This window comes from Eleginops maclovinus, chromosome 17 (genome assembly GCF_036324505.1).
Source record: "Eleginops maclovinus isolate JMC-PN-2008 ecotype Puerto Natales chromosome 17, JC_Emac_rtc_rv5, whole genome shotgun sequence".
Classification (NCBI taxonomy): domain Eukaryota; kingdom Metazoa; phylum Chordata; class Actinopteri; order Perciformes; family Eleginopidae; genus Eleginops; species Eleginops maclovinus.
In genome coordinates this window covers 2,089,737-2,110,839 of record NC_086365.1, presented here as the reverse complement: position 1 = coordinate 2,110,839, position 21,103 = coordinate 2,089,737, and the positions used below count along the sequence as shown (strand labels likewise).

At 42.9% G+C, this 21,103-nt stretch overlaps 1 protein-coding gene across 1 annotated transcript in view; it reads right to left on the bottom strand.

Moving 5' to 3' along the window:
• Positions 1 to 21,103, bottom strand: part of LOC134879176 (lysine-specific demethylase RSBN1L-like) — a 32,969-nt gene that overhangs the window by 5,192 nt on the left and 6,674 nt on the right. Inside the window, exons 2-8 of the mRNA XM_063905532.1 lie at positions 19,972 to 20,118; positions 14,383 to 14,945; positions 13,723 to 13,881; positions 5,883 to 6,020; positions 5,165 to 5,307; positions 958 to 1,128; positions 754 to 862 (exon numbers count right to left, since the gene is read on the bottom strand). Of these exons, the coding sequence (XP_063761602.1) occupies positions 754 to 862; positions 958 to 1,128; positions 5,165 to 5,307; positions 5,883 to 6,020; positions 13,723 to 13,881; positions 14,383 to 14,945; positions 19,972 to 20,118 (1,430 nt within the window). The remainder of the gene's footprint in view (positions 1 to 753; positions 863 to 957; positions 1,129 to 5,164; positions 5,308 to 5,882; positions 6,021 to 13,722; positions 13,882 to 14,382; positions 14,946 to 19,971; positions 20,119 to 21,103) is intronic.

The window sequence follows — 21,103 nt, the reverse complement described above, 5'->3', positions numbered from 1 at the left end:
AGAAAACTATGAGAATTAGAAACCAAAAACGAAAAATGGTTAAAGTGTAGAACACTACAATTAACATTTATAAGGAACATGAACAAGAATGAACCATTAATTTACACCTGACTATTAATATTGTATCCATTCTTTTATTTGTATAATTGTTATTGTATTATTTGTTATTTGTCAACTGTTATGTAGTTAATTTATTTCCCTATGTGTTTATTTTGTTATGTATGCTTTGTGAATCATTTCTTAAAATGCAAAAAAAAACCACACGTACATACTCATACGTAGACACACATACATATACACATACACACACATTAAGAAGTATAAATAAAAAGAAGGCACAACAGTACATTTGTACAAAATAACAGTCTAGCTTACTACTCTAGTTTAAATGATCCTGACATCTTTACACTGACCTCTTAAATCATTTAAATCTCATCACATTTATTTAATCCTTCAAACCCTTTTTCTGTCCGGTAATACAATTTATGGAAACAATTTAAAGTGTGTATTGCAAAAAATCTTTCTGCAGTTCAGTTGTGCTCCACCATGTGGCAGCATGCAACAGATTCATTAACCATCCACCCAACCAAGTGTGAGGATAGTCAGTGCTTTAGTAAGGAAATACTCACACACATAATTGAAGTTACTCTATGTATGAGCAGTGCTTCTTACTATGATGTGTGTGTGTGTGTGTGTGTGTGTGTGTGTGTGTGTGTGTGTGTGTGTGTGTGTGTGTGTGTGTGAGATTTTAACCTGAGACAGCGGAGGTTCGTACAGGTCCAGCTGCAGCCTCTGAACTACTTGAGGGAAATCTCCAGCGTGGAAACACACGACGTCTTTGGTTACACGAGGAGGCTCCGAGCTGAACACAAGGGAGGGAGAGAGGAGGCGTTACAGCACATGGAGAGGGAGCTGTCTGTCCCCAGCAGTGTGATCACATGTTGTTCTACTCCCTACCTTCCTCCGGCCCGCACGGCCTTCAGCACCCCCACTGCGGCCGTGGTCTGTCGTTCGAAGCCCTGCCCGATGTGATCGGCGTGAGCTCGGGTCCGATCCTCGAACAGCAGCTCTCTGGGCTCACTGGTCCGGGGCAGAGACTGCAGCAGGTTCTTCACCTCGTTGGTGGAGCTACGAAATGACAGAAGAGAAAGAAGCATTAAAAAGGTTTTCACACAGTCCAACAGAGTTGCTCCTGTCTCTGCTGTGTGAATAAAGAAGACACTGACTGAGAGTGAGTGGGCAGCTTTGTTGATTTCCTTGTTTGCCCTGGCTACTAGTGTTTGTTTTTATCTTCGTTGACTCATTGATGTTATCCGAGAGAATCAGAGGGAGCAGAGAGGATGGTACACAGGAAGAAAACCTGCATTCATGCCAATATAATTAGGCATTAACTACGCAAAAACACCACTTATCATTTCAACAAGAAAAAACAGCAGAAAAAAATAGTAATCCAGTACAGAAATGATTAGTAGAGGCAGCCCAAGAGAAAATCTAAAGTGGTCACATATCTGATAATCAATTTATAAAGAAATACATTTGGTTCAGATAGTTACATTTACTTTTTAAGCACAACTGTACTCGTAATTATTAATGCTATGACTTTAAATAATGCAAAATAAAAATTGCCCGAGCATGTGCACACACATCCACACTTTACTTCCTGCGTGCAGACTGAGAAACTGAGGAGTTAAAACGCTCAAATATGAGGCGTGTTGCCAAACAATGGAAGTACTGCAGTCAGCTTGCTGCTGGATCAGTGACTCACACTGAAGCTGCAGTCAGATTCAAACAACAACGGCACACACACACACACACACACACACACACACACACACACACACACACACAGAGTGTAACACAGACAGAACCACAGCGAGACTACCCATGCTCAACACCTAATTGTGCCTTCATTCATTCAGAGATAAGAGGAGGGAGTTGGTGAAAGGAAGGGAAAAAAAAGAAGAAGGAGAGAGTGAAAACACACAACACACACACAGCTCCGTGTGGCTGAGCTGGCTGCAGGCTGACAGTAATGAATGTAAAACCAGGAAAGCTGGTAAGTGAAACACTAACAAAGAACAGGAGGAGATTGCTGAAGGTGCACATTTAGAGATATTTGAAGTGCACCGTCTCCCTGCTCCTCATGTTCTCCTGGCACAATGGAGGCCACAAAGCTGGTGTGTGTCTGCAGAACGTCGTCAGGACAGATCCTTGTGTGTTGGCAAATAAATGGAGGGGCAGAGGAGGAGAGCGAGGAGATGATGGAAGGGAACAGGGGTGAGGAGTGGAGGATTAGGCAGTTAAAAAAAGGTGTAGGAGGAGGGAACCACGCTCTGACGAGAAACAGTGAGAGAAGCGCTTAAAGCGGCACACTCTGCTGCGAGGGGGCACGTCACATTCACACTGAGCTACTAATGACTATTTGCATTATTGATTTATCTGCCAAGCGCTTTCCCTGTTAATCAATATGTGTTTAGTCAGAAAGAGAAAAATAAATAAAATGCGTTTCCTACAGCCCAATGTGACAAATGTGCTGTCTGAATAATAATTTGGGTCAGATAAGTACTGTGTAAAAGAGGGGTTTCCCTCTCCTGTAGTGTGTTCTGTAGGTTGTTGTGCATATCAATGGTCTGCAATGGTTCAATTCACGTCTTAAACTCAGAAAAAACAGGCTTCAAATGTAAAGAAATCTATTCAGTCCAACAAACAAACCCACAGATAATCAATTCATAATTGTGTAAGAAAAATCAGGGAAAAGTTTAGAGCGCTTGCTTATAAAAACGACATGGATGATTAATTAATTACTTAAAATATAATAGATTTTCTGACATTTTGCTAACAGATGAATTAACCAATCAGGACAGCTCTACTGGAGACTGAGCGTTCGGTGTTGACATGCAGCTGACAGCCGCCGGCCCTCCATGGCCCCCCGCTGTCTGTCATAGGTCATGCTGTGTTTCTGAACAGGAACAGCATGCTCTGCTTCCCGTCTGCAACTGGTGCCTGCCAAGGGGGCTGCTACTGTTGCTATGCAATTATTGTAAATCTCAGGGTAGCATGGCGCTCATCACTAAAAGCTGAAATATTTTGGTTTTTTTTTCATCATCTGACCACTAAGATCTAGATGCATTCTCAGACTGTGAGGCTGACAGAAAAGCACAGAGCCTCAACCTTTGCACAAAAAAAGGAAACGCTGAGATAGGATGTTCCTCTTACACAGGAAGCCTTCTTTCAACACACATTACAGTCAAGCAGCGGGAAAGGTCTCACTGCAGATAAACCCCTCTCTTCATTTGCACTTGTCTTTATGCGCTGGCATTTCAATTTATATGCACCACGCTTTCAGAGTCCCTGAGAATAACAGCACAGTAACTCCACAATAAATCAACTTAAAGCCCAGGAAGAGGTCAGGAGGAGGAAACAGGAGACAGAGGAATAGAGAGAAGACTGATTTAAACAGATAAATGTGGGTTGGAGTGGAGGGAGAAAGGAGAGGAGGGTTTGGGTGAGAGATCCAGGAGCGAACACTATCAGAGGTGCACCTTGGTTTGTAGGTGTCATTCTGTATTTATACTCATGGTGATTTATGACTGAGTAATATGATATAAAAGAAGAGAAAGAAACAGTTTAACCTCTTTCTCTCTATCCATCCATCCTCCGTCTGTAGGTCTATAAAAACAGATTCTTTCAGCCCCAGCTGTTTCACAAGTGTTTCTGACAGCACACACACATTCATGCTGACGCACACACTCTTTCTTGACAGCAGTCTTCTCACACCAAACCATTCATTTCATGTATGCAACAAACTGTGTGTTTTTACAGGGCAGATTCAGGTGTAAACACGTATGATAAAATGACAATACTCTTTATGATAATCTCTTTTAGTCTCCCTGGAAACTCTGACTGAATCTTATGCTTTCGTGGATGGATTTAAAGCCAAAAAAAGAAATCAACTAGTGCTTCAACTATTGTCCAATATCAATTTGCTAAACCCACAGATTTTAAGTCAAAACAAGTGCACTATAAGACAGTTAGCTTTTCAAATAAAAAATACAATATCAGACATTTTCCTAGAAGCTGGAATCAGAGAATTGTGAATTGTGTGCATGGAAATGGTCTGCAAAGGCGGAAATCCCTGTGATCCTTCCAGAGGGAGTCTCTCTCCCATAACCCCCCCATAGTGACATCTCTATGTAACACTGGCGCTTCTATTGGTTAGCGCTCCAACACATTGTACGTGATAAGCTAAGGGGTGGGACATCTCTACCACAACAAAGCCGGCCAGCTGACCAATCAGAGCAAACTGGGCTCTGGTTTCAGACAGAGGGTGAACAGAGGTGCTGCAGCTCAGGCAGTATGAGGAAAATAAAGAGCTTTTTGAACATTAAAGCATGGAGACATGTCCCATAGAGACACAAAATACTGATATGAACCTGGACGTGAGCAAGAGAGGACTCTTTAACAAAAATATTAATCTTGTAAACTGACTTGTTGTTTCAGCTCTGAATTCATACATTTAATACATCTCTAAATCTACTACTGATGTACAGTAATGACTGATGAGCAGTGAGAGGACAGATATCTGCTGCATGTGAGGAATGTGTTGTCCTGCGCTTGGCTGGCTGCCCTGTGAAGTAGTGTCTGATGTGTCCTCTCTATTAGCATCACACTGATCTCATGTGAGTGGAGAGACACATACTGCACACACACACACCCTGTGTCTATGAGTGTGTGAGACGGAGCTTATGTGTGAGCAACAATGACACACACAAACAGAGAGGGTGTAATTGCCTCATTGGACACTGCTCGGCTGCGACAAAGCTTCATGCTGCTACCACGGCTGCTGCTTCCAATGTGTGAGTGTGTTTTGTGACTGTTTTTCATAATCGGTCCTTGTGGGATGTGCAGAGAGTGCAGCTGGCTCAATCACACACACACACACACACACACACACACACACACACACACACACACACACACACACACACACACACACACACACACACACACACACACACACACACACACACACACACACACACACAGTCACACACAGTCACAGAGACTGAAATCCCTGCTAATTCTGTCTCTTTGCAGTGCTTAGGGAGGATACAGAATACTGGCTGGCTTAATGTTCTGTGTTCAAACTGCAGTGTGTACTCACCGTTTTCTTTTAAAAGGAGACTTTGGTATGTCAGCTACAGGTATCATCTGCTCCCCGGGTCTGACCCACAATATAGGGCCGTCGTCGCTCTCGGTGGGATCCATGGTCCTCAGGCTGGAGAGCGTTCCCCACGGGAGAGTCCTCTGCAGACACGCACATGAAGAGGAAATAATCAGAACAGTATGTAAGTACCTCCCACACTTTCTCACTAAAGCTATTCAAGGCTTTTATTTATTCCAGACAAAAAAAGCAGTGTCATGTGCAGAAATGGCTCCCTCTGGCTAAACTTGTCACAGGCAGCGAGATGCTTCACAGCGAGCTGTATCAGAGCCAAAGCCCTCGACACAGTGAGAGCCAGAGGATGTGTGTCTTTTTATATTCCGCACCACTCCTCCACACGGCACGCAGGATATTTCAAGTGTCAACACAGAATGGCAAACAGAGGGAAAAGCTTGTCCCGGACAGCTCAGTAAACACACAGTTTTTGGTCTGTTTCTGCATACACCATTTACATTCAGACACAAGGGGTTAACTACTGAAAGTGTTAGGTGTGTTGTTGATGTTCGATCAGTGCTTCTCCCTACATTTCCAAACAGTCAGGGGAGTGAATGTGTTCAGGCAGATCCACTTCATAGCCCTGACACTTTCCTATTCCCGCTCTATCCAACCGCTCTGTCGCACTGTAAGCTCTGCTGCCATTCATCCTGTCTCAACTCACCTTCAGGAAAGGCGACTCCTCCAGCATGCCGAGGAATTCTGGGAAATAATTCCCGACCTCTTCGTCCACGGCTCCCACCAGGCTGATCTGTCTCATCGCTCCGGCTCTGTATGTACCATTACTGTACGTTTTCTTCACCTGCAGCAACAAGAAAGGCAATGTTAGACAATACTGTAATGCTTATTTATCCTGTTTTTGTAAAAAAGAATAAATAAAGAGCAGCAATATTATCTCCATAACTTGAAACATCCAGATAATAGACATCCTACATCATGATTTATGGTCTTTATAAAGCAATTCATATTGTGCTTTCAATTAAAAAAGGTCAATTACAATTGAATCAGTAAGGATGAGCTGGACAAAGAAACACGTTCTTTATTCTTCTTCTTTATTTAGTCAGTCTTTCTCCAGAGATTTAAGGTTTTAAGATTTTGTCTTATCTATCGTTTCCTGTTATTCCCTCTGGTAGGTCACCCAAATGAAGTGACAATGGGATCTGCAAAGAAAACAGTACGGCAAATTGGAGAAATGTGTTGGTGATTTGCCAGAGAGAGTTAAGATAATGTACTTAGTCTGGTATAGCAGAAACAAGTCATCATCCAGCAACCCATCCAAAGATATGGATCCACTGTTCTACGTGGCCACATGACAGAATCTGATTTAATAACACTAAATATGAGGTGTCAAAACAGAGACTGTGTGTGTGTGTGTGTGTGTGTGTGTGTGTGTGTGTGTGTGTGTGTGTGTGTGTGTGTGTGTGTGTGTGTGTGTGTGTGTGTGTGTGTGTGTGTGTGTGTGTGTGTGTGTGTGTGTGTGTTGTGGCAGTTTCACTTGTTGTTTCTGCTCCAACAGTGTGACTCAATAGACAGTTTGCTGCTCTTCACTTGGATGAGAGAGCTTAGTGTGTATTAAGTGTGTGTGTGTGTGTGTGTGTGTGTGTGTGTGTGTGTGTGTTTATGTATGTATGTGTGTGTGTGTCACATCTCCCAAACCCCTTGGCCCTAAACAGTGCCTTTGTGTGTGTCTCTGAGTGTGCAGTGTGTGCAGCATGTGGTCTGCGTGCTGTACTCTTGGCTGATCTTGTGTGTGTGTCTGTGTGTGTGTGTGTATATGCATGTGTTGGCCGGATCCTTGGCTGCATGCCTCCAGTGAGTCACCACTTGACAACGAGGCAGAGATAAAGAGAGAGAGCGAGAGCAGAGGGAAGAGAGGGGATGAGGGACAGATGGACAGAAGTGGGGAAGAGTTTAGGAAGACAAGCTGTCAGAGAGACACAGAGGACATGAAAAGGAAATATGGACGGGAGGATGGGAAGAGAAAGTGGGTAGGAAAGTATAGACTACGTGGTCTTTGGAAGATAAAAGAAAGAGGGACATTTTGAGGTGAAGGAGAGAAGGGAACAGGAGAGGAGGAGGAGGATTTTTTTTGTTGCAAAACATTTACAGAAAACATAAACAAAAACCAAATATGAAGCGGAGATGAAGGTTAGAGAGGGTGGTGGGGCAGAGGTAAGGAGGATGGAGACAATGAATCGGGAAAAGACCAAAGAGGAAGGTGCTCAGCAGCTCCTTGGCGCGCCCCTGAGCAAGGCACTAAATCCCTAACCAGCTGCTAAGAGGACAAGACAGTAGATAGAGCGGCCCTGTCTTTGTCCTGCAAACAGCTTAAACAAAGCTCCTCTAACTGAAGATAAACACATTCATACTGGATCATTCCAGTGTGCACCAGAACAGGCAAATGGACCTTTTACGAGGAAGGTGTAGAGGTGTGTGTGTGTGTGTGTGTGTGTGTGTGTGTGTGTGTGTGTGTGTGTGTGTGTGTGTGTGTGTGTCATGGTGTTGTTATAGGGAACAGTTGTTGATCCAGTAGTTGGTTATTTCCCAGGCTGGATACTAAGTCAAATATGGCTGTACCAGCTGTATACCTGGGGTCAACCAGTCACATTTAAAAGCTCAGATAAAACTCATCACAACAGAAAAAAGTAACACATATCTATTATGTTAGGTGTAATGTAAGTGTTTATCAATTGCTACATCATTCAATAATAATTGTAGTTGTATTCCAGAAACAAAAATCTTGAATCAGATCCCTTGGATTTTTCTAGAATTGTAACTAAGATACTAGAGGTGAGAAATGAAACAGAATCTATTTATCTGTGCTCTCTAGTGGTTAAACGATGTAATAGACACAAATCAAATTGCAGTGCAATTATATATATATATATATATATATATATACAAACAAAATTATATTGGCTTAAATATCTCTCTATGAAGTTGACTTATGTGGCTCTCGTAAGTATTGTTATTTTACTCCATGAGGCTGCCATTCCAGATTATTTTCATTGACTCCATTTATAAACTGTTTAAAATTGCATATAATAATTAATAATGTATAACATGTCTTGACTTTCCTTTTTTTCACCGAACCCAATGAGACATACAGAATATATTTTCTTTAAAAAATATAAATCTAAGATTAAATCCACACATTTCACAAGCTTCAACAAGGAAATGATAAACATTTTAGTTTGATAAATAATTCAAAGGTTGATATATTATCAACAGCCTTATATATTACTCAGTGGAAGAGGCCACCTGTCCATATGCAGGTATAGGACGTACAGCTGATCCCATTTAAAGAGTCTCTCCTTTTTGTTTGAAAATAAAAGTACATCTCCGGCAGGTTTCCTTGCAAAATGGTTCTAACTGCATGAACCAATAACTGCCTATTGGCTTATCTTATCAGTGGTAAACTAATATAAAGTAAATCAGTTTATCGTGCACGGACGGCCTGTGCTGTTCTCTGAATCTGAGCCCGGCGCTGTGTAATATCCTCCAAGATGATCATAACCAAAAGCTTGAAACACTACCTCCACACGCATAAACACAGCTCAACTTTAAATAGTCTCCCTGAGTCAATGACCTAGATACTGAGGGAGTGTGCACACATGGAATCAAACGCCTTCATGCTTACAAACATTTGTGTTCCTCGCCCAGTATGCGTGCATCTGTGTGTGCCTTCCTCTTTCCGCATACTTAGAACTGTGTTTGCTTCTCTTCCTGTGAGTGTGTGTTGTACACACCATGTATAATTTAGCGGCAGAATAACCCCCCACGTTGTTAGCAAAGGGAGCAGTGTCACTATCACAGAGTTACGACATACTACCTTTGCATCACAAACACAAACACATTTAACACACACACACACACACACACACACACACACACACACACACACACACACACACACACACACACACACACACACACACACACACACACACACACACACACACACACACACACACACACACACACACACACACACACACACACACACACACACACACACACACACACACACACACACACACACACACACACACACACACACACACACACACACACACACACACACACACACACACACTTAATAAGTACCGGAAGGAAACAGGAAATGTGACAGACTCCCTTTGACTAGGAGTTGCTCTAGTACTTCCTCTCATCTGTGAACTATATTGTACTGACTATCCCAAAAAAATGTCCATCCCATTTTCTCAAAGTCCAAGGTGACGTCGTTAAACGTCTCCTTTTATCCAACCGTTACAATTCAGGACACAAAAGAATGCAATTACATTTTTGTCTCCATCTAAAACATCTCATTAGGTATTCCTGGTCTGCATGTTCACGAGATTAAAAAGCCACCCTCATTAAATATAATTATCATTACCGTCGTCTCTCCCCTGCTGTCACTCCCTTCCTCTTAAAGCAGTACATCTTTAAGTCTCACTCCCTCTCTACTTCCCACTCGCTGTTTTACCCAGATTATCCATTTTTCTCTCGTCTCTATCAGACACTCCATCTCCTCCTCTTCCTTTTCCTCATTACACTCACGTCCCCCAGTGGGAAGTTTATTAGATCAAGCCTCTCTCTTTCCGTGTCTCTCCTCCGTCTGTGATGCAGCCATGTGTAACCGCTTGTTAATTCCCAAACAACTTTCCCTCCTCTCGTCAACACATCCTCCGCTCTCTGTCTCTGTAGCTGAGTTGGTGTCATGATATCATCTCACTAATCTCCCTGGCCCCTCCACGACCTGTCTGCTGCTTCCTCTATTTCCCAGCTGAGTCTCTCTTTCTATTTCTAAATCGAACAGGCATGTCAATGAACTAACACAGTAAAAATAACGTAATGGTTATGTTTATGCTGCTTGGGGATTGGACGCTGACATTTTAACAAGGTAACTTACTAAAATAAATGTTTTTAGTGCATGTCAATGGTCTACAAAGGATACAATCCCTGTATTCAGTCCAGAGGGAGTTTCTCTCCCATACACTCCCCCCTTTATTTCTGTAACAGTGACATCACAATCAAACACTCACGCTCCTTTTGGCTAGCCCTCCATCATACACTCCACATTGTACCTGATAAGATAAGGGGCGGGACATCTCTAAGTGGTTGACCAATCACAACAGAGCCGGCCAGCTAACCAATCAGAGCAGACTGGGCTCTGGTTTCAGACAGGTGTTTTTAAGTAACCACAATTGGATAGAAAAATCACCCAACCCTAGTAATGGTCGATTTACACTTTCATTGAAGTCCAAAATAACACCATGGCTGTGTCCCAGTTGAAGAGCTGCAGTGCCAGACTGATGCAAAGTAGAGGCTGGTTTTGCACACACTGTGGTGGAGCATGGAGCGAGAGTCTGAAATGATTTGTTTCTGTTGAGGTGCAATCTGAAAATCTGAAATTGTAAACAACTAATCAACATTAGCAAACAGAACTTGTGGTTAGGTGAAATGTAGACCACTACAAATTGTAACTAGCTTTATTCCTATAATAACTTATTATAGCTTGCTTAATAATGTGTTGGCTAGTTTACATTACATGGCGTTGTTATGAAAGCTACAAGTACCAACATGAGTCCAATAAGGGCCCAGTTTAAATACAATGAAGAAGCTGCAGACAGTTCTTCTACAAAATCTTTATCTGACGTTGTAAATGATTACTCAGTGACTAAACCAGAAAGTCTAAATTTCCCCCCTGTCTAAGCACATCATGTACTGGCTGTGGGGCTGAACTGCCCTGAGAAAATGGACTGCTGTAATCTCCTCTAATCCTGAGCACCAGACGAAATGCCTTCAGTCAGGTACTGCATACAAAACACTCACAGTCTGAACAGCAGCCAAGCAAGTTTGGTAGCTGCAGACCAATGCCACACACACACACACACCACACACACACACACACACACACACACACACACACACACACACACACACACACACACACACACACACACACACACACACACACACACACACACACACACACACACACACACACACGAAGTGTGTGGGTGATTGTGTCTCTCTACAGCAGCACTAGTCTCAAACTGTACACAAAAACAAAATACATGGTTGTTTCTGTATATGTATTGAAGTGAATTTACCTTTTGTAATATGCTCATTTGAGTGACTTGAGATCTAGCTCGTAGATATAGGAGGGATGAAAATGAGTCGGATTGAAAAAATATAGGAATTATCATATAAGGACAGCCACCCACACCCCTGCTGTGTTTTAATCCCCCCTGCTTTTTTCTGTGCACCTTATAATTTATCTTTAATTCAAGTTTCATCTGTGAGGCTATTAAAATACGTGTTTGTTTCAATTGTTTTGAAAGATATGGCCAGGATAAGCGTAACATTAATATTCATTCAGTCTGATGGATAATTGCAAGCCAGTTTAAATGTCTTAATGTCTTTCCTGCTCTCCTTTCAGAGGGTACAGAAAGCAGCTGTTCAGCCTTTTGAAAAAGGAGCGGAGAACCAAACGACACAGCAGAAACATGAAGAGGGATAAAAGAGAGGGAATGACAGACTACAAAGAGGGGGGGGGGAGACACTGAAGAGAAAGAAAGGTGGAGAAAAAGTGTGTGAGAGAAATCATTAATCTGTCTGTGTGTGTGTGTGTGTGTGTGTACCTGCGCTGTGTATATATGAGGGTGCACGCCCACATCTGTTTGTGTGTGTGTGTAGACTGTATGTCTACTTCCCAAGGTCACTGCTGAGAGCTAGGAGGGGGGGGGGATTAACAAGACCAGTGGACAATGACGTTAGCCCTGCAAGAAAGACTGCTCTTAAAGGGACAGCTGCGTCGGGACACGGGTGTGTAGGGGAAACGCTATTGAGACATGTAGACGTTTATTCATTCATTATGTCAGATAAATGCTAAAGCAGAGACATGCAGGGATCAGAGATTTATTTTTTAAGCACAACTGGCAAAAACTGAGGTAATAGGAAAATAAATAGTCAGAAGCAGTGTGTTAGAGTGCATGAACTGCTCTAGCCCTTCAGTACCACACACTCACGTTGAGAAATAACCGGCAGTATCTCAATACAAAGCCTCTCAGGGGGTTTGAGGCGACAAAAGCCTTTTCATTAGTGAGCTATAGACAGCGCTGAGCGAGGGGGTCCAGGTGTGTCTCCCTGCTCAGAGGACACAACCCAGACAGTAACACACACTTCTTGTTTTTCCACTTGTCCTCAAAAGGTTGCGAGTTATGTTGAGGAGAGGGAGAGAGGCTCCCATACCCGCGCTTCAGAAAAAATAAAGGAAAAGCAGTGACCTCTCAGAGTGCTATTAGCATATCAACTTTTTTTCTCTTTCACCACCTGTCACCCACTGACTTCCCTACTCTTTAACAAGTTGTCCACTTGCTTTCGACTTCCTTTCTTGCTCTCACGTAAACGTTGCTTTGTAAGATTTGGTAACCCGGAGAGCCGTCATTGTGAATGTTGTCAATGGCTGGGAGAAATCAGACACCTGAATGAATGCCATAAGCCGTTAACAGCTCCACAGATTGAGGCAGATTCTCAAACCAGATGGTTAAAGCTTCAACAATAACACTTTTTTTATCCGCAAACAGCAGCCATCCGTCATCCACTCTTACTCCTCAAATCGATCTCTTTCCCCTTCCTTGGTATCCCTCCATCCTCTCCCCCAGGCTTGAACCTTCTCTAAATCTTTCCTTCCATCCATCCAACCATCCATCTCCTGACTGAGTTTCTTATGCTCTCTTTTGACCTTCTTATATTTGTATTTCCATCAGCCTTGCTTGTTCATTTATCTTTGATTTCAAGGATAAAAACAGCTGCTTTCTAAGCTTCATGTAAATATATTACACTCTCTGCTGTACATGCACTCAAACACATGGTGGGGTTTTACATAAACACTTCATAAATGACATGAAAAAAAGATAAAACCGGCTGACAAATTCAGAATCAGAATACCTTTAATCGTCCCACAGAGGGGAAACTCCTCTTATACTTTTCCTACTGACCCAGAGGTCAGTCCAGCATTTAAACTCGAGTGCCCAGGACTAATACTAAACTAAATGTATAAAAACTACAAAACATACACAACAAAGCTACAGAGACCCTCCACTCTCTAACATTACGTGTACATCAGACGAAATGTGTGCTTGTATCTTGTTGACAATCTCAGAGTCATTCACAGGTTTCCTCCTCCTGTGTGTGTCGGCATGTGTGAGAATCAGAACAGGAAGTCTCAGTGTTTTCTATTTCCACAGTGGCCTCAGATGATGTCTGTATTCATGGACCATTTTAGTACTCAGCAGCCTGATAGATTATATACAGCGGATTGGAAACTCTCGGTCGCGGCTATCTTAGAAAATCTTTTTCTTCATTTCATATCTGACCTCTCACCATCTGCTATCTGCATACAGCTCTGAATGACCAAAGACAAAAGCTGTTTTCACCAGATAATGTCAGCTCGGTTTGTACATCTGTCCCACACATTTGCTTATTGTCTGACTGACCTGAGAGTAGAAATTAACCATGGTGGTGGTTTCTATGTCCTTCTTCCCCAGTATTTCCATTTTGACTGGAGCGGTTGGGAACTTGCTTGAGAAGTAGTCCAAGAAGTCCGGCAGGTAGCTGGCTTCTCCGTGGACGATTCCCATGACGTAATGAGCTGCCTGAAAAAAAGACAGTAACACAACTGAAATATTCTCTCATATTGTATAAGTGTACTCTGAAGGGCCCTCATTACAGAGACTTCTGAAGCCTGCTCTGATCTCAGTTGAAGATGACATTTAGGTGTTTTTTGTATTACACAAACATGTTTCCATAATGCATTTACTTCGGATAGGAGTTGAGCTATCACAGTAACAAACCGTCCTGATTAAAGGATTTAGGAATCTTTTAATAGGACGGCGGAGGCCTACAGAACACAGAGCGCTCCTGCCGGTGGTTCAACAGATCACACATGCACTTTAATAAAAGATACAGGCCAATGAAGAAGCTCATTTACAGGTGTTGTTTAAAAGATAAGAAAGGAGGACTGAGATAGGAAAGGACACAGCCATGAGTTTTTGAATTGCTTCTGTGATGGGAAGATAAGATTTATCTTTAAAACGTTAAGATAACACGAGCAGGATATTCCTCTGTGATGAGGCTCTGATGAATATCTGCCCTACCTGCGATGAGTCCTCGCTGAAAGACAGGGTGACAAACTCCTGGGCGAACCTCTGCCTCTGGCTCAGGGAGAGGGAGGAGAGCTGGGAAGTGTAGGCGTGGGCCACCAGGGCCCCCCCGTTAGGCTGCTTCTCTATGTGGATGTATGGGGCGAACTCCAAGCCCGCCATGCCAGGATAGCTGCACTGATGCTGGTGTTTGCTCTGGTTCTTTGACGGAGGGTTGACGGAGTCGAGGAGGGTGCAGTTTACAAGAGATATAGGGGTGAGAGGAGGAGAGGAAGGTGAGAGAAGTGCAGTTTTGTTGTTGGGTGGAGGGTAAACAGGTAGAGGGGACTTAAACGGAGACAGGGAGGAGTTAGGAGGATCAGAGGATGAGGAAGAAGAGTTGGGAGGTGGGGGAGACGTAGGGAGGAGAAACAGGCCGGCACAGATGGTTTGGCAGGAGCGGTGGTACATCTTCACTCGTTTGTGCTTCTCCCCCTCTTTATGTTTCTTCTTCTTTTTCTTCTTCACTTTTCTGATCTGCAGCTCCTCTGAGTTGATCTTGGCTTTCTCTTTTTCATCTGGACAGAGTGGCAGAGAAAGAGACATTTGAAAGGGAGGACATTTTTAAAAGGGAAAAGACATCCTTTAAAGATCAAAAACAGGTCATTTAGAAAAAGCCTGAAGGGAGAAGGGAGACGCATCATTCATGCAGACTTTCTAAAAATAAGTCTGCTGTCTGATAGATCAAAAAAGCGTCCCACGGCTGTTCCATTGAGACAGGTTTTACTGTACTTACAGAAACACAATGATGGGAGCTCAGAGAAAATATCAGTAAAACAAGGGGAAGTGAAAACAGGGAACCAGCTGCTGATGATTTGTCAAAGCAGGTTAAAAATAAAAGACTGTCCATCAGAATGTTGTATCATTTGCTTTCACTGTTCCTGATGACCAAACCCAACCTGATAGATCCCCTATTCAAGAAAACGATACAGATAATGAGTCCTAACTCTCCTCGGTGAGTGTAGACAGATGACTCATGGCTTCTCCCAGGGGGTGTGTGTCTCCGGGGGTGCATGTATAAAAATCAGTGAAGAGGACTGAAATAGCATCCCCGGAACAAAGCAGAGATGACAAAGCCAGGAAACAAGCTTTCCAGGGGAATATCTGATGAGAGATAATAACGCACATGGTGGACCGTCTCCATGACGCCTGAGGAGTTTAAGCACAGTGCTACTGTATTAGTGTGTGTGTGTGTGTGTGTGTGTGTGTGTGTGTGTGTGTGTGTGTGTGCGTGTGTGTGTGGTCAGAATGTGTTGCTGGCTGGTTCATTCTTACCCAGTGGCTGTGTAAACAAGCGGAAAAAGGTAGACATTTACTGTGCGTGTGTGTCTGTGTGTCTGTGTGTGCAGGCAAGTATGTTTGATAGAGGCTGCGTCAGCATTACTCACATATCAGCTATCATCTCTCACACACATACTCTAGTTTGTACCTCACACACGTCCGACGCAAGATAAGGCGGGAATGAGACAGAATGAAAGAGACCAAAGGAGTATTGTGTGTGTGTGTGTGTGTGTGTGCTCGAGACAGCAAGAAGGTATTTGCAGTGCAATGCTAGAGCTTCTAATCTGAATGCTCTTTAACACAAGCCCCCTCTCCCCCAATTCTATCTTCTCGTACACACACACACACACACACACACACACACACACACACACACAGCCTTTGCAAATAAAAACAAAATGCTAACCTTCTACACTGATCCACAGACAAACAGCACCAATTAAGTACCGATAGAGACAAAGTCGAATTTCTATAAAGCAACTACTCTGTATTCACCACCATGCTAGTGTGTGTGTGTGTGTGTGTGTGTGTGTGTGTGTGTGTGTGTGTGTGTGTGTGTGCCTGCAGCCTGATGTCTGCATTGACTCAGGGGAGATGAAAGACTTGCACGTGTCTTCATGCACACAGCAGGTACATCTGAGCCTGTGTGGGCGGCTTTAGCATATGTTTTGCTTTTTCCTATTACGTGTTTTATGTTTTACATCAGGTTGTGTGTTACAGCGCGCGTGTTATTTGTGTTCTTGACGACAACAGAAGTGTAGCCATGGGCGGAAAATAAAGCTAAGCTTGGGATTGAATTCAAACACGCTTGTTAGTGTTGAATGTAGGCTACTGGTTTATTAATAATAAATCTTCTAAACCTGTGATTGAATGTATTTGTCAGTATCCCATTGAAATGTGCACTGAATAAATAGACTTCATCGTAGACCGACGTAATGCAATCATCGCTTTTACGGTATGAGAAGGCTTCAACTAACAATTGTTTTTATTATGGATGAATCAACCAATAATTATGTTCATTAATGTTTTAGTCAGAGAATGGTCTTGTTTTGTTTGACCGACAGTTCAAAATCCAACAATTTTTAAATCTCAATTACATTAAACAGAGACAAAGGACATACTCTCATCTCATTTTGGGAATCATATCACATGATGAAAGTGATCACCCTTAAGATTTTCAGTAGCATCCCCCCTGTTTATATCTCCCTGTCCAATCCCTATTCCCTTCAGAGCTGCTCAAAAAAAAAAGAAAATGAAGGGAAGATTTCCACCAATACAAAGTTCCATCATTTGGGTCTCCGCTTATAAACATTTCCAAAAATGATGGATGTATTTTCCTCTGACATTTAAAAAACAACACCCCAGTGTGTACAAACTAGGATGTCACCTCTTTGCGGTCCACGTGGCTCGACAGTCAGGTTCAGGTCAGACACACACACACACACACACACACACACACACACACACACACACCTCGCTGCGTATTGATTTTCCATAGTTTCCTCGGGGTGCCTCTCTCTGTCGTCCCTTTTCAATTGTAAACTTAACGCTCTCTCAGATTACATTTCTAACTTGTCCTCCCCGACTCCACCACTCATTTGCTAACTTAACACTCTGTGATTAAATGCTTCACTCAGTTTAAATGAAAAACCTACTCTCTGGTGGGGAGAGTCTCCCTCTGGATTCCCTCCATGGATCCTGGAGTGTCTCTTGTTTATACTTTTGTCTCTATTATTGTACACACACAATCACATGCTTGTCTCTGTGGCAGGACATTAAGTTACATGTCACTTATAAGACAATTTTATCCAAAGCGACTTACACACACTCCATACTGTGGGCAATCCCAACAGGAGCAATTTGGGGTGAAGTGTCTTGCCCAGGGTCACAATGACATGCTGACTGCAGAGGGACTAGAACATACTCTCCCCTGATCCGAAGATCAGCGCACTAACCCACTTTGCCTCAACCTCACTGTATCAGCCTCTCTCAATTCACCTCTCCAGCTCTTAAACTCATATTGAGAGAATGAAATACCATACCTAGGTGCCTGTCCACCTCACAATCAGTTTGAAGGTTGAAAAAGGGAGCAGAATTATCCTAGTGATTTACATCTGCACCCTTCTGTGGCTTCACTCAGTCCTTCGAAGGCCACAGAGTGATGGCACACAGAGAAATGCTGCGAGTCAGACTAAAGCTTTAGGAGAAATCAGGAGGAATTGGCAACCATGCACGTCAGTTTGCTGTGTGTGTGCATGTCGGTTCAAAAAAGGTTGAGTAAAATACAGAGAGAGAAAGGGAGGGAGGCTGAGAGAGACGGACATGACGTCACATCGCTCTGCAAATAATTCACTGCTGTCGAAAGGTTAACAATGAAACTGTCCGGAACATACATAAAGTGGAAACAAGGAAACAGGAGCATGACACAACAGAGCTCGGGCTTTCACAGACTGATGTTTGTATTCAAGGTTTAAAAAGCTTTGAAGTAGCACTCTAAGGACATAATTCACCATCGCCTGAGGTTAAGCACTAGCATATATCCTTGATGATTAACCTTCACACTAACACAGATACAGTTGGACAGTGTGTTACTATGGAAACATTGAGTGTTGAAAGCAACGCTGTCCAAAGGTTTCTTGGGGGCTTTGTTAATAAACAGCACACGTTTTGTATTTAAAAATCCATCCATCCATCCATCTTCTCCCGCTTTTCCGTCAGGGTCGTGGAGGTAACAGCTCCAGCAGAGAGCCCCAAACTTTCCTTTCCCTTGCCACATCAACCAGCTCTGACTGGGGGATTCCAAGGCGCTCCCAGGCCAGCGAAGAGATATAATCCCTCCACCTGGTCCTAGGTCTACCCCTCGGTCTCTTCCCAGCTGGACGTGCCTGGAACTCTCCCTAGGGAGGCGCCCAGGTGGCATCCTCACTAGGTGCCCGAACCACCTCAACTGGCTCCTTTCAACGCGAAGGAGCAGAGGTTCTACTCCGAGTCCCTCCTGGATGACTGAACTTCTCACCTTATCCCTAAGAGAGATGCCAGCCACCCTGCGGAGAAATCCCATTTCAGCCGCTTGTATCCGCGATCTCGTTCTTTCAGTCATGACTATTTAAAGATAGTAGTTGTAAATGGACTGTACTTATGTTGCACTTTATTTAATCTTTACGACCCGTCAAACACTTCACATACTTAACCTTACACACACACACACACACACACACACACACACACACACACACACACACACACACACACACACACACACACACACACACACACACACACACACACACACACACACACACACACACACACACACACACACACACACACACACACACACACACACACACACACATCAAATTCTCAGAAAAGACAAAATATGGTTACAACAGTGTGCTATATGAGGTCTTTTGATGGAGACCCCACAGTGTCAGCGTGTTCCACCCCCCACTGAGATGCTGAGCAGATGCTAGGAGCAACATTTGGGATGCATTTTACCTGCATGGAATAAATGCTGCCAGTGTTTCTTCTGAGAGATGTGACTCAACGCAAGGTTTTATTTCAAAATGAACATCAATGCATTTGTCACCATGGAGGGACAGAAAGACAGATATACCCATTAGCCTGTGGGGTGTGTAGCTTAGATCACTGAGCCAGTACAACACAGAAAATAATTTATTTGGTCCTGACTCTCACACAAATGCTCAAACAGTAATTGTCATTTGACAGCTTCCTGCTTACAAACTAAGAAATCAAGAACCCATAAATCACTTTGTTTGGGTTTTACCTCCTTTTCCCTATTATTGCTCAAAAAGGCATTCCTATATATCTGCTGCCATAACAATAATAATTAACGGAAAACAAATAGTTTTGAGGATGAAGGAAATCTCAACATAAGGGAACACAGATGCTTCAGCACCTTTCCGTTTACAACCACCTGTGACGGAATCTCCATACTGCATGAATAAAATGTTTCAATAACAACTGAAACACATGCAGGTGGACCTTCTTTTGAGATTGTTCTATCAACCTGCGCTTTCCTGGATCAAAAATCAACATTCAAGCTCAATGTCAATGAGAATTATTAAGCAAAAATGTCAGATATTGACTTTTTAATGTGTTTAAAAGTTGAAGGCCATTAGTGTTGGAGTGTTTGTTGGACAAAAAAAAGCAGTTTTGTAACATTTCCAGTACCACACGAAAAGAAGTGAACATATTCAATCCACATACATCACTTGGTTTGCATGGTGTGTTTTCACCAACCTTTGATGGGCGGCTGGACTTCTCCGTTCTCCATCTTGAGCTCGTTGATCACTTTGTGCTTCTTCTTCTCCCTCTCCCGGTCTTTGACCTTCTTCTTCTCCCTCTCCACTGGTTCTCTATCTTTCGCCCTGTCCTTGTTGGAGTGCTCTGTGGAAGCAGAGAGGATGTTTTCAGGTCTCGTAGGTTGGCATTTAGCACCCTGATTTACTCACTACACACATACTTCACTTGTGTGAGAGCACTTCATTTTTTTCCTCCTGCCCCTTGACTAAATTCTTGCCAAGTGCTTCACCTTGGCCGTCATCCTTTCCCTAATCGTATTGCTCTTCCTCCTACAAACTATTTGGCTTTTCTCTCCCCTGCTGCAACAAATCCATCTCTCCATGATGCCTTTAGTTTTATCTCTCTCCTTTCCTCAGCACTGCTATGATCTTCCAATTCCCTCCAATACTTCAGCACTCACTCTGCAACTTCACACACAGCCATAAAGCTCCACCTCATCAAAATATCATGCACGTTTCCTCCACCTCACTCAGCTCGTCTTATTTCCTCTGCCTCTGCTAGTGTCAATATGACCCAGTCTTAAAAATCCTCCCTTGCTTTTCGACTACTTTTATTTCCTCTTCCCAGCGCTTGTCGCTTGGACAGAATCATTTCAGTGATGAGGGAATATTTGCAGATCAAGGCCTTGGAGTGCACTCTCAAGTTGCACTCATTGCAAATGGCTTTGGATAAGAGCAGCAGTTTAAAATGTAAATAACAGCCATCACAAACACCCCTCCATTGCTTCTTTAAAGGTAAGTGTGGATGGGAGTAAATTATCTCTCGCCTCCAGCAAAAGCCCAAAAACTTCTAATCTGATTTTAATTTTAATATAATCTTAATTTCTTGTTTCAATAGATTTTGTTTTCAAGCTTAAGGATTCTGGATTCCCCCCTGTTTAGTTCCTTTTAATCGCTGTGTATTCTTCACAACACTTGGTAACTTTCTTTAGAAAAGTCCTTAAAAAGTGTACAACATTAAAAGCGTGTCTGAGAAAACTATAGATTGGCTTATGATTTTGAAAGGTGATATCTTAAATGGTTTTGACTGTCTTTGTTAAGGATGTTGACTCTCTTTGAGCCATTCCTAT